The sequence below is a fragment of the Natator depressus genome, chromosome 1 (assembly GCF_965152275.1).
Source record: "Natator depressus isolate rNatDep1 chromosome 1, rNatDep2.hap1, whole genome shotgun sequence".
Taxonomy (NCBI): Eukaryota; Metazoa; Chordata; order Testudines; family Cheloniidae; genus Natator; species Natator depressus.
This window is the reverse complement of record NC_134234.1, coordinates 151,436,022-151,448,972: the sequence shown is the minus strand read 5'-3', so window position 1 is coordinate 151,448,972 and position 12,951 is coordinate 151,436,022. Positions and strand designations below refer to the sequence as shown.

The 12,951-nt window shown below is 36.1% G+C and overlaps 1 protein-coding gene across 4 annotated transcripts in view; it reads right to left on the bottom strand.

Annotated features, from left to right (window-relative positions):
• Positions 1–12,951, bottom strand: part of USP9X (ubiquitin specific peptidase 9 X-linked) — a 199,062-nt gene that overhangs the window by 46,288 nt on the left and 139,823 nt on the right. For 2 of the 4 annotated variants that reach the window (XM_074968997.1, XM_074969006.1), the window contains 6 exons: positions 10,941–11,066; positions 6,915–7,081; positions 2,816–2,924; positions 1,981–2,127; positions 1,712–1,858; positions 317–539 (listed from right to left, as the gene is read on the bottom strand). In XM_074968997.1, coding sequence (XP_074825098.1) covers positions 317–539; positions 1,712–1,858; positions 1,981–2,127; positions 2,816–2,924; positions 6,915–7,081; positions 10,941–11,066 — 919 coding nt within the window. The remainder of the gene's footprint in view (positions 1–316; positions 540–1,711; positions 1,859–1,980; positions 2,128–2,815; positions 2,925–6,914; positions 7,082–10,940; positions 11,067–12,951) is intronic. The other 2 variants (XM_074969018.1, XM_074969028.1) reach the window with 2 other exon arrangements.

Genomic DNA, 12,951 nt, shown 5'->3' with positions numbered 1-12,951 from the left:
AGAAACTGGGACAGTCTGGGCAAGGAGACTGGGATGTGATCAAGTTATTAAAGACTATCATAATGCATACAAACCATGGGGCCAAAGTAAGGTTGCAGAAGCAACCTTAACACTGGTATTCCCTAACTTTGGAGTGATTGACTTTACAAACTTAAAGTTAAAGATTCTTTTAATCGGTGTGTATGTGGAGGGGTGTAATTAGCATCAAAATCAGTTGACACCACAAGTTACTAGTATAAGTGGAAGGAAACACTTACATACATTATAATACATAGATTAAATAATTAGAAAATAGATGGTTAAAAATACTACATACTAGTTATTGCTGTACCTATGTAATACATTTCAGTCAAGGTGTCTACTATTTGTTTGAGGTTTCGGACACACCCCACTGCTAGTGCAACTAGCAACTCAAAACCAGCATTAATGGTAGCTGGTGAACTACAGACTGGTATGGCTTGCTCAGCAGGCAGTTCTCCATTTCTCATGTATTGTAAATATACATTGGAAGCTGGAAAGATGAAGTCATCTATCAATTCCTGAAAAACAGAAAAGTTGTTACCCGTTACTATTAAAAAACTGAAGTATTTTTCAACAGTCTGGAAAGCTTTACATTTATGAGAGATGAGGACTGAAAAGAATATAGATAAGCTAAAATGTATTTCATTCTGTAATAAAGAAGAGCCTAAAAAATTTAAAGTGGTAGTCTTATTTTTTTGGAAATATTCTATCTTCAAGTTAACTCTCTTTTTAGAATTCAATTGTAAATCTCTAATCAATCTGGATCAGTGACAAATCTTGCTAAATTAGTGTATCACCTTTGGAAAGTACTATTCTAGCTGTTGCTTTGTGTTCTCAACAAGAGAGCTTCAAAGCTCAGAGCTATCACCCTACTCATGCACAGAAAACACTTGATTAACTATTCAGACATGATGGAGTTGTACATAAACTTGAACACAAAAGAATAAATTAATTAGCAAGAGCTAATAGACCAAATTTGGGACATGAAAGGAAAGAATCTCTGTGCTCTATATCTGTCTCACTATGCATAGTTTGTCAAGCTAACTTGTTGCTTCAGTTTCCCCAGCTGCAAAGCAGAATATAAGTAAGGACCTACTTGAACTGTGGGAAGATTTTCAAAAAATTGCAGCTGAATTCTGAACAAGCCATAGAAAATTGCAGAAAAGTAATAATGGAAATTATTTGCGGTAATAAAGTCCGTTATTACTTTTCTGTGATTTTCTGCTGTTGGCCGCCCAGGCTGAGAGTAGGAACACGGGGCTGCTTCTGCTGTTGGTTGCCCGGAGCTGACAGCGGGGGCTCCCATGATCAGCCTCAAGCATGGTGGGATTCCTGCTATCAAAATTGTGGTGGAAGCCAAATATTGTGGAATCTGCAATTTTATAAGTGGGGCCTTAGGTATAAAGTTATCTCACTAAGTTGTAACAAATCAACAAACGGTGGTCTGAAGATGTAAAAGGCAATGTAAACGCTAAGTATTCTTAACAGACCAACATGTCCATTATACTTTGAAAAGTTTAATAAATTCCAAGTAGAACCATTTGCTTTACAAACAAAAAATGCTTCATGGAATGAGGCACTTTTGTGGTTCCATTCTGTAAAATAAAAAGTTTCTCCACTTTTTTTTTTTTTTTACTGGTTTCAAAGTAACGATATTCAAAATTAACATATAATACAAACTGTAACTTACTTTAATGAGATTTGCACCTCCCTTTTCACAACCAATATGATATTTCTTTTCAGGAGTTTGGAATGCCAGTAACTCTTTTGTTACTCCAACGTGGCCTTCCAAGATTGTCTCTTCAACACCTGTTTCTCCTGTTCTTTTCACTTCATCCTAATATTTTAAAAAAAGTTAGAAGGCTTGAAATTATGTATCTTTTGTGAAATTTACAACTAAATTTTAATCTGAATTTTTGGAAGACCAATCTCTATAATTCACCTGATATTACAACTTACCCTAATCCTTTTAAGCCAGTCTATTTCATTATTAAGAAGAACTTCAGCATTGGGCACATTAATATTACTGTTGTAAGCGTAGTTAAGAAGGTGTCTTAATAGGGTGAAGTAGTCTCCTGAATGCTTAGCTCTCTCTCTTGCAGTACTCTAACACAAATATAAATAAATAAATAAATTTATAAATGCCTTTTTTATTTAGCGCCACTAAGCCCAGACAATTTTTTCCTAAGCTGAATAGAATTGTAATAGAAAAATAAAATGAAAATGTTTAATATTTGAAGAGATTAACAGTGGTGTGTAAACTTAAAAATGACAATTTATTTTTGAACTAAATATTTGAAAAGCAGCTTCTTTCACTAACTTGTAAAGATCAACTGAGCAGATGAAACATTTAATCCAGAGCCAGAAGTATACTGAGTTTGAAAGTCCTGACAGGTACAGAAAATGAAGGATGAACTGCTTCACAAATATGTAGCTTAAAAACAAATTTATTCATAATTTATGCATATTTATCTAATTTGCTAAGGAATAAACCTTTCAAAAGAAGTTTTGCCATTTACTTTTAAAACAGTTACATTTTAAAAAATATAGTTTTAGTATTTGCGTAAGAGACCATTTTTACCGCTATCAAATTGGAATTATCCTACAACGCATTGCAATACAAGAGCCATAGCAGCATAATCAAAGAAAAAACGTTCAAAACATGTAAATTCAAGTGCATTATACCTGGTAGTAAGGTACTCTTTATTGAAATTATTTTTTATCCTATCACTCATTTCTTATAGAACATCAAACTGTACTAGAATAATGGAAGTGTTAATTTCAAATGCCTTACCCCTAACACAGTAAACAGCAGTGTAATGAAGAAAAGCAGAGGTCTCTGTCCCATACAACACCTGGTAGCCATTAAAAAGAATTGCTCCTGTGCCATCTGACGAACAGTTCTGAAAACAGTGAAAAAAACATTTAATTTTTCCTATAAAGGATAAATACAATTACAATGTGGGCTAAAAAAAATACCTCTTGAAATCCATGAAAATTTTTGTTAAAAAAGAGAAACACACAACTGTAAATTATACGTCAAACTGCACAATATAGTCTTTTTTGGCAAAATGTAAGCAACAACAATACCTTCACCTTTTAGTTATTGTCCCTCATTTGTTTTTTCTTTCAAGAAAATCACTCATTTATCACTCTGGGGGGGTTGGGGGGTGGTGGAGGGGAGTGCACACACTTAGAACCTCTACCTTGCAGCGGGATGGTGGAGTAGGGGCTTCTGCCCAGCGGGGAGGGGGATCTTGGGACTTCAGCTCTGTGGAGCACGCCTGCTGGGGCTTGGGGCTTCAGCAGGAGTGGGGCTGAAACTCTGAGCCCCAGCAGGTGCCTCCCGAGGGGCTGAAGCTCTGACCCCCGGCCAGTATGCCCCATCTCTTGAACTTCTGAAGACTGTCATATAAGGCTCAGTAACTTTGGCCACCCCTGGATTAAATCATATAGTGAAAGGAAACTTAATGCAAAGTGGTCTGTTGAATGCTCATGTAGAAAAAAATTCAATAGTGGAGGGATGCCCAAGTGTGATCCATGACAGACTACCAGGTCTCACATAAAAAAAGATCCAAAAAGTATGTAACTGCAGATCACAAATTCCTTGCCTTGTCAAAAAACCCAGTTGAGAGAGGATGCAGAAATCTATTTGCTTGAGATACCACTTTTAGCTGCTATGACAAAAAGTACACTGCTGGAAAAGTCATAATAAATCAAACACAATAGTTATGCTGTTGGAAAAAACAGAAGACCTAGACTGACATTTCATGCAGAAGATTTTATAGTACAATGGTCTTTATTTTAAAATAAACTACTTCAAATTTAAAAGTTACGAGAGTTAACCAAGCATCAAACCATTTAGTAATGGAGAATATATGAAGCAGTGTGTAACACACACTGCAGATGTGTATCCCTAAAGGGAACTTTCTCTCAACAGCACTTGATATGTGCTGCACAAACACTGCATGGCACATATTAGATATAACTGGACATGGACGGCCTCATCATGAATGGTGGGTACCTCACCTACATCAATCAAAAATTGCAGGGGAATGTATATTTTGCCTCATCTACATTTGATTGTCTTTCCAACTCTGAAGGAAAACGAATTTCTACACACACACACACACACACAGTCTGATGAGATGAAAATCTTGATTGATCTATGCAGTGTTTCATTTCCCAATAAATGCAACATACTTCTAGATCATTTAACACATGGAGTGTGAGACCCACTTCCTAGAATTCAGATCTTATGAGGTATTTATCTCTGTAAAGGAAAATGCTACTATTAACCCAAATGCAGATGCCAGATTCTTGAATAACCTTATACTAAACTGTCCCAGAGATGTCAGGCATTATTCAAGCTTGCACAGTCAGGACTGCATAGCTTTGTACGAAAAAAAAGTCTTCCAAAGTTCAAGAAGAGGTGAACAATCAACACCTTTACATATATCTCTGCTGCAACCACCCTCCAAGTTTGATGTGTAACGTGCATATACTTGGGACCAAAAAAAACCGCTTGATTTTATATTACAGAAAGGCTGCTTTAAAAATACAAGAGATTGGTGAAACAGAAGTCTATTTAATATCTGTTAGGGTGATTAAAAATAAAGTTAAGCACATTTTGTCTGTCTGCATTTTTTTTTTTTACTACAAGCTATGAAAACTAATATGTAAATTAATTAGGTGTGGATCTCAAACTTTTGTGAAGCTGCTAAAGCAACATTCAGTATCCCAAGGTACTAGCAGCCTTGTTAACTGCAGCCTATGATAATGCAGGGATACTTAATCGTATGGCTAAAGAACACTACTGTAAACTGTAACACAGTACTGAGGAATGATACTTACCATTTTGTTGTGATTGATACTCAAAATATTCCTGAACAAAATACTACGGGCAATGGACCTATTACTGTTCTTCATGTCACATTTTACTGCTATATGTTTAGGATTCACAGAATTCATTTGCGATAACTGATTTCAGAAGTTGAAAAAACAGCATCTTGAAACACATTGTGTGTCAGTTGCTTTCACACCCACAGTCTGGCCTTTTGACGGCTTTCAAGCAAACCAAAAGATAGAATGTGTCCTTGCTTCAGGTCAACGTGAAGTAATTATGCTTATTCTCTGGTATTAAGCCTCCCCACTCCCCGCAAAAAACTTGATACCTGAAGTTCATGTTCCTTGTGGCTATCCTCAGCTCATATATAACTAAGTTCATTTATCCTGGTACCAGTGATTCAGTCTTTAAAACACCTGTCTTAGATAACATTCACTCTGGCTGACGTGGATTGCTATATTAAGAGGCAACCACATTTCAAATGTTTCTCAACGGAAAGGATTTGTTAGGAGATACACACAGAAAAAATGTTTTTCCAACACTAGCGTATAAGATGTGTTATATGTTAAAGAAAATGTCTGGGAAGTTAATCACAGAACTTCATGCAGAGTAGTGTAGAAATCTTTACAGCTTGTCACATCTAGATGGAAAAGAAATCAAACACTGTGGGTGAAATCCTGACTCCATATAAGTCAATTTGAAAACTTGTATTGACTTCAATGGGGCTAGGATTTAACCCAGATAACTAACATTCAACAGATTGGACAATCATGACTTAACTCACTTTTACCTATTGTTGATCTTTCATAAATGGAATTAAAATGTCTGATGTCAGAGTCATGGAAAGCACTGACAACACCAGAACGAAGAAGTTTTTAACAAAAATAACAGTTCTGTAGATAATGTTGTTTTAGTAACCCTCAACATTTTATGACAAAGTGCTGCCACCGGGAAGTCTTCCAAAAACAGCAAAACACACACGTTTACATTTGACATTACCAGTCACATTTGCTGCTTGTGAAATTTTTTTGAATCAAAGTTTACCTGAGAAGCACACAGTTGCTAAATTTTCTATCTGCATTCAGAGTTTTATACCTAGTAAAGACCCAAACAGATTCACTAGCTAGACAAACTTGTACAGATTTTCAGATGAAGCAATGATTGTACAGGTAAACTGGTGCAACATTATTTATGTGTATTAACAATCCATGTCCCAAAGAAAGACACTTCATCATCTGATTAATATTTAAAAGGGTGGCATGAACATTGAATAAAATATGATTTTACATGGGAGTGAGGATTTAGTGTAAGAAGACATTACGATTCAAAACCTTTCTATAAATGATGAAGCTTTGCCTCTGCATTCGTGTAACAGAAGAAAATTTACCTGTGACAAGGTTCTATAGCTAAAAAAACTCAACTTTTCTGAATGGCATTAAATACAACACCTACTGGTCTTTTTGGAAGCTTAATAAGCACTCTGTCAAGTCAGTTGGACATTTATAATACATTAAGGGTTCTCACTCTTACCAGTAAAAGAAAAGGATTAGAGTTTTTGAACAAATGAGTACAAGTGGAAAAAGTAACAACATTAGTGTTACTAATACATGCATCACATTATGAACGAAAGTCAGAATGGCCAAATACCCTTTTCAGGATTTCTAAAACACTAATGACTTTTTTCTGGTTTAACTGACTTTTGAAATAAACAGCACAATGCTTAGTGGTACTGAACACCTGCAACTCACTGATTTCAATGAAAGTTGGTGAGACACAGAACCTAGCTACAAAGTTATATTGCTAAGCAGCATACTAATACATATTTGTACATGAGTAACCAGTTAATCATAAAAAAAGCAAACGTATTTTGAACTTAAAACAAAGCAAACCAACACTGAAAGTCTTTAGTATTTCTGTACAAAAAACCCCCTTGTAGTTAAAAAGATGATAAATAGCTGCAACATCTACTTTGTGTTTTAGATTAGTTTGTACAGTGTTTTGAAGAGGTAAAACGCTATACAAGTGCTATTTATTTTAAATCACTTACTTGCTGTGACAGTGCAATAGCAAGTCAATGATAAATGTCTGCCATGCCTTTTCTTTACTAAGTGCATCCAATGCTGTTGGAATCAAAGCAAAACACAAGGTCATCACCTCCAAAGCTTCACAGCAAACTTGTTCATCTTCCATGTCTGGCTCATTGCCTGCATTTGTCTGTAAAGTGAATCAAATGAACAGCATGAATGGATATGGAAAAGTGCAACAAATCTGCCTGGCATCTAGCTGTACACTTAAAACACAAGGGGATACCAAGAGTTTGTGTACCAATGCCCAGCTAAATCTACAATGCAAGTTATCACATACATTGATTCAGTCCTCTCTCCCCTATAGTCTTTTCACTCACCTGCTGCCTTGTGTCTTAAATTATAGGTTCTCTGGGGTGGGAACTGTCTTAGTATATATCTGCACAGTATCTAGTAAAGTGAAGTGCTGACCTGTTTGGGTCCTGCAGGTGCTAGTGTAACAGAACGAATACATAGTAATATATGCAGAAGAGACTGCGCCTTTTTATACTTGAGTTACAAGCACTTGGATCTTAGTTCTAATTGTTGAGTTACTTTTCCTTCCACTTTTACATTGGTAGCGTCTTAAATACAATATTAACCAATTTCTTTCCCGCCCTTGTCACATTAGTATGCCTTAATATTATTCCACCCTCCCACCCCCCAGTTAAAGTTTCTCAATACTACTTGTCAAACTAACACATGAGGATATGGACTGTATAAAGCACCACATAACAAAATGCGTCGTTATACCAGATTAGTAAAGGCAAAGCTCAGAAAAAAGATGCGAAATAGGATGCCTATCCTTTTGGTACATAACTGAAATCCTCTCCAGCAAAAGACAGTTCACCTAGTCCAACACAACAATCATTCCCTCTAAAGAGATAAGAAAGCAAAACAGCTTAGAAAAATTTTATTTCTATGGGGGGGGGAGGGGGAACCTACAAACTGTTTAAGGCTTTAGACACCCTAACACACAACTACAATACTATTCAAATCTCAGAAGCATTAAAATGATCAATTCAGAGAAGCTCAGCCAGCCACTTACAAAAACTAAAGCATATTCTCAGTCTTCTTCAAAAATCTTATGAATAAGCAGACCCCCATTTAGAGTGAGCATATTCACACATACTGTATACTTACATGTATTAAAAATACTCATTTAATGTTAAGACTGAGAAATTAAGCACTCAAGGACCCAGAAAAAAAGTTCTGGTCCCCTCAGGTAAGGGACCAGATCCCCAGTAGGCAATAGAGACAGAGTCAGCTGCGACAACACAGGCTGCATGGCAGTCCCATTGCATCACAAAGCCAGACAGCTGCAGGGTCATCCCAGGCACAAGATAGTATGAACCCAAGCCCATGGGACAGGATGCTCCGCAGTACATTTCCGGGTGTGCATGGAGGGCCAAGATCCCTGGAAGGTCCTATACACCCTTAGGCAACACCACCATGTTTTTATATGTTCCAGAAGAGCCATTACTTTGCAAACTGTGCAGAAGGAGGAGGGATGAATATTGGGTTGGAGCTTGGGGGAAGACCAAGGAAGCGTGAATATCAATTTTGTGGAAGAACTGAGGTGCAAAAATGGAGGAGCTAGTGGATAGAAGTTACTATCACTGTATGTTACTGCTAGTTGCTCACATTTTTTTTTTCAATAAAAAGAAAAAAGTTTCCAATGCGGTGCAAATGTGGAGTTTAAAATTTTGCAAGCAGAGCTGTTCTTCGAATACAGCAGAGTTGTCCCTGAGGAGTTGGTCTATGGTTCTAAGATGCTCAAGACCTATTTGACTAACTGAGGTTCTAAGTACTCCTTTCCTAAAATCAGAAAAGAACAGAATTTTCTTCAGATCAAATAAGCCAAATTTGAATGGTCATCTTTTGGTCATTTTTGAGATAACACAAAATTTTTTTGACTGGAATATAGCCACTCCGCCATACCTTCTTGCATAACTAAAAAATGGCTGAACTGATTTTGCCAAAGTTTCTACACGGTGATTAAAAAAAAAAAAGCACACGATATAAAACCCCATATTAACTGGTTTGAAAAAGCTTTGCGCCAATAGAACATATGCCAAATTTCAACCTTAACCATCGCCAACAGTTATTATATGACAGTATTATAGAGGGCTATATACACACACACAATATGCATTTTAGATGACAGATAGAAAGATCACAGGGATAAGTACGTGGGAAGAAGAGAAGGGTAGAGTGTCTTGTGTTAGCCTTCTCAGAGGGGTGATTTTCACCCCAAGTGAAAACTGGGTGAGTATCTAAAACAAATGTGAGAAATTCCTGAAGCAAAGTTAAATGGCATTTAAAATTAATGTGCAGGAAACATTCTCATCTTGTGTATAATTCTCATCATCATTCGTCCAACTATAGTTTCTCTCTAGTTATTTCTGTGGCCATATACATTCCTATTTAAGATACATACTCACTGCCTAATGTTTTCAATTCAATCTTTAAAGATATAGTTTACATATACAAACTGTAAAGCCTGAAACAGACACTACAATAGAGAGAGAGAGAGAGTCAAGGTTCAACTGTGGCTTTGCCACGATGCCACAGTAAACAGCAGCGCATTGTTGCACTGCTACCCTCCCACCTGGTTTCCTTGTTATTCTAAGGAGGGAGTAAACTGTGACAGGTCTATAGCACAGCAGAGGCTCTCCAGTATGCCAGAGCAGCTGTACTGGCTAGAGTGTTGGCGGAAAAGGGGACAAGGAGCCAAGACTTCAAGTAGTTCTGCCCTAGCCTGCCCCCTTCCGCACACCTGCATATGGATCTTGCTTCCCCTCCCACACACTTTTTTGTGATATGGGTAGCAAGTGAAGAAACATATGAGAGAAACTTCTGCTTCTCTACTACCACACTAGCTTAGCCAGAATTTAGCCCCGTTAGCAAACTTCAAATAAAGGGAGGATTACTCTTCTTAGTAAGAAACTCATTTTGTGAGAAATTGAACAGGATACCTAGGCAATCAGAAGTGCTAGGGCTACTAAGCTAAACTGCTTTTTCTGGAAGTAAACCTATTTTTCTGTAAATCAAAAATTTAAGCAAAAGGTCTAGTATACAAAAAATAAAAGCATCCCACCAAATTCCTTCTTCCTTTACTTAGCTAAGTACTTAGCAGAGCCAGACTTGATTAACTTTGAAAATTCAGAGGAGATAGTGAACAGACATGTGAGACAAACAGAACTTGCTCTTTCCAGAATTCAGCAACTTCCTCAACTACATCATCCAACGATACACATGTATTTGCAATACAATTCTAGGAGTTGGTTATATCATTACTTTTAAAATTTTATAAGCCACCGTTGATAAGCTGAAGGTTACTTTTACAAGAACAAGGTTCTGAGCAGTGTATACCAAGGGGGAAAAGAGATCCAAAAGCTTGAGACAGTATAAACATTTTGCATGATACCCAGAAATATCTCCAACTCAGATTGGTCTAACCCACCCCTTAAATCCTGTGTATGCAAAGATCTGATATTTTACACTCCAAGTATGTGCATAAGTAATTAAGGAAAATAAACTGCTATACATGCTATCACTCAGTTTTACCAGTGCTTCAGTGTCAATTTCAAAATCAAATTTCTTCCAAAAAAGGCAAGTCAAAAACATTTTTCATTCCATATATGTCTAGTCTGAGCTTTAAAGACTAAAGCATTTGAATTATCTAAATTACAAAAAGTATACCTGAAAAATTTAGCATGTAACAAATGCTTATTTCACATTTTGATAGAACAGAAAAAATGTGACTTCAAGTTTAAGAAATTTCAGCCCCAAAATAATTGAAAATAGGCACATGGCATGGAAATGCCATCTTAATCTTAACTACAGTATCACAATTGTGACCCTACATTAGAATCCAAAGTATATTACCAACAAGAATATAACTATTTGAAGATAGGTCACATTTTGAGCCTAAATTACTTGACACTGTCCTTTTTATAGCTGACCAAATAATTAAATAGAAAAAGAAGTTGCTTAAGAATTCTTACCTTTTCATAAATTTTACTAATTTCCTCATTTGAGCTGAACACCAGCTGAACTGACCCACACCCTGATGCCCAGACAATTTTTTGTACTGCTCTAATAACACAGATATCAGGGATGTATTTTGAAGCCTGGAGACAAAGAAATAAACAAACCACGGCAACATTAAAATACAGTTGCTAGTAATATTAAAATGGACTCTACACCATTATGGTAACTAACCTCGTAAAAATAGAATCTTTACACTACTTTTTAAGACATTTTATATTGAAACAAAACAAAAAAAAGATGCTATAACTTAGAAAGGCTTGTGCCTTCATTTAGCATTTTACACTTCACTTTCATCTTAGCAATGCTCATGAAAGCCAAATGTGCGTATTAGGTAGTGTCTCAGGGTCTTCCTTCACGCCACTACAGCTAGTGAGATATAAGTATTATAAACGGATATTAGATAAGTGACAAAAATATTTGATCCTGGCCAAAATTTGGCAAAAAGATTAAAATTAGGTTTTTTAAAAACAATATTGAAAATAATCTGCTCAGCCATTTTTCATTAGAGAAGTATACATAAAATATACATTTACTGGATTTGTTTGCTTAGTTCTCAACTCCAAAACAGCTGTGATTTGGAAAGCAATTAGCCTATAAAATGGCATAACTAATTTTGATAAAGAAAAATAACCAAGATATTGCATGTTAACTGCTATCCAAGCACAGAAGAGTTCACCCAAACCCCTAATTAATTTTCAAAAGGAATTTTGCTACACATAGGCCCTACAAAGTTTATCACAGAGCCGAACACCTACAAAGGTTATCTGAGTCTTGTTTTATGAATGAATTACTAGAATTCAACAGTTTTGGGGCATAGTTCCTAGTTTATATACTAATTTTTTTAAACTTTAGCATCATGTTTTTATCAGTGACTAATTGCTGCAAAAAAGTTGTTTGTTTTCCAACATGCTTTATGAAGGTGTGATTAATTTAAAATATGCAACCAGAGAAATATTACATCTTTCCTGCCCCCCTGCCCCCCACCACCTCATACACAAACACAAGTCCTTAACATTCTCCTTCAGGAAGGAGAATTAGCAAAAAGTAAGAGTTAAGGACCACGTTTTAGTTTTGAGGAGTACTGCATCTCCTTCCTCCCCTCGATCACATTTATGTCATAGAATGTAAACTTGGTTTTATAAGCCATAATCACCTTATAAGAACACCTAATGTATTTTTTGAAAGCTGGAGGATATGGTATTTGAGAATATTCATAGCAAATTATATAGCCCAAGCTTTTAAAAAAAAAAAAACTAACAAAATCCTATGCCTCAAGCTAGCCTTGCAGGTCAGACACTGGCATCTAAGTAAGTGGCCTGGCTTTCCAAGGTGTTGAGAGTACAGAAGCTCCAAAGCTGCCTAACTTGAGAGACATTTTTTAAAATCCTGGTCTCTGACTCCTCTTTTTAGACACTAAAAAAAGTATTCCGTTTAACATTAACTGTACTCACTTTATATAATGAAGAGGAAGAAAGCAAATTATACTCTCAAACATGAAAGTCAGAATTCTTGCAATTTTATATTTTAAGTAACTGAAAGAAGTCAGTCTTAAAGTGACAATGTCAAGGTTTATAGGTCCAAAATCTGACTCTCCCCACCCAATTTATCTATTTTACAATAATAAGCAGATAAGGATAAAATCCATCTACAGTCCTAATGAAAAGTCATGCATTTCAGCTACGGTGTAATTAGACATTTCTCTCTACTGTGATGTAAGCATGAAATATGACAGTCAAGTTAAGTTCCCAATTTTTATAGCACTTTAAACAAAAACAGTAGTTCTCATACTAAAGCCAACTCTATGATTAGTTGAGTTACACAGTACCTTTGGGAGCCCTTATGTTATATTTTGTTGATGGGAGCTATACAAACATAAAATAATTCCAATAGGACTATTTGGAACAGTAAAATCCAAGGCTAAAGGGGATAATTGTTAATACATAAAACCATCTGCAAGATCCCAAG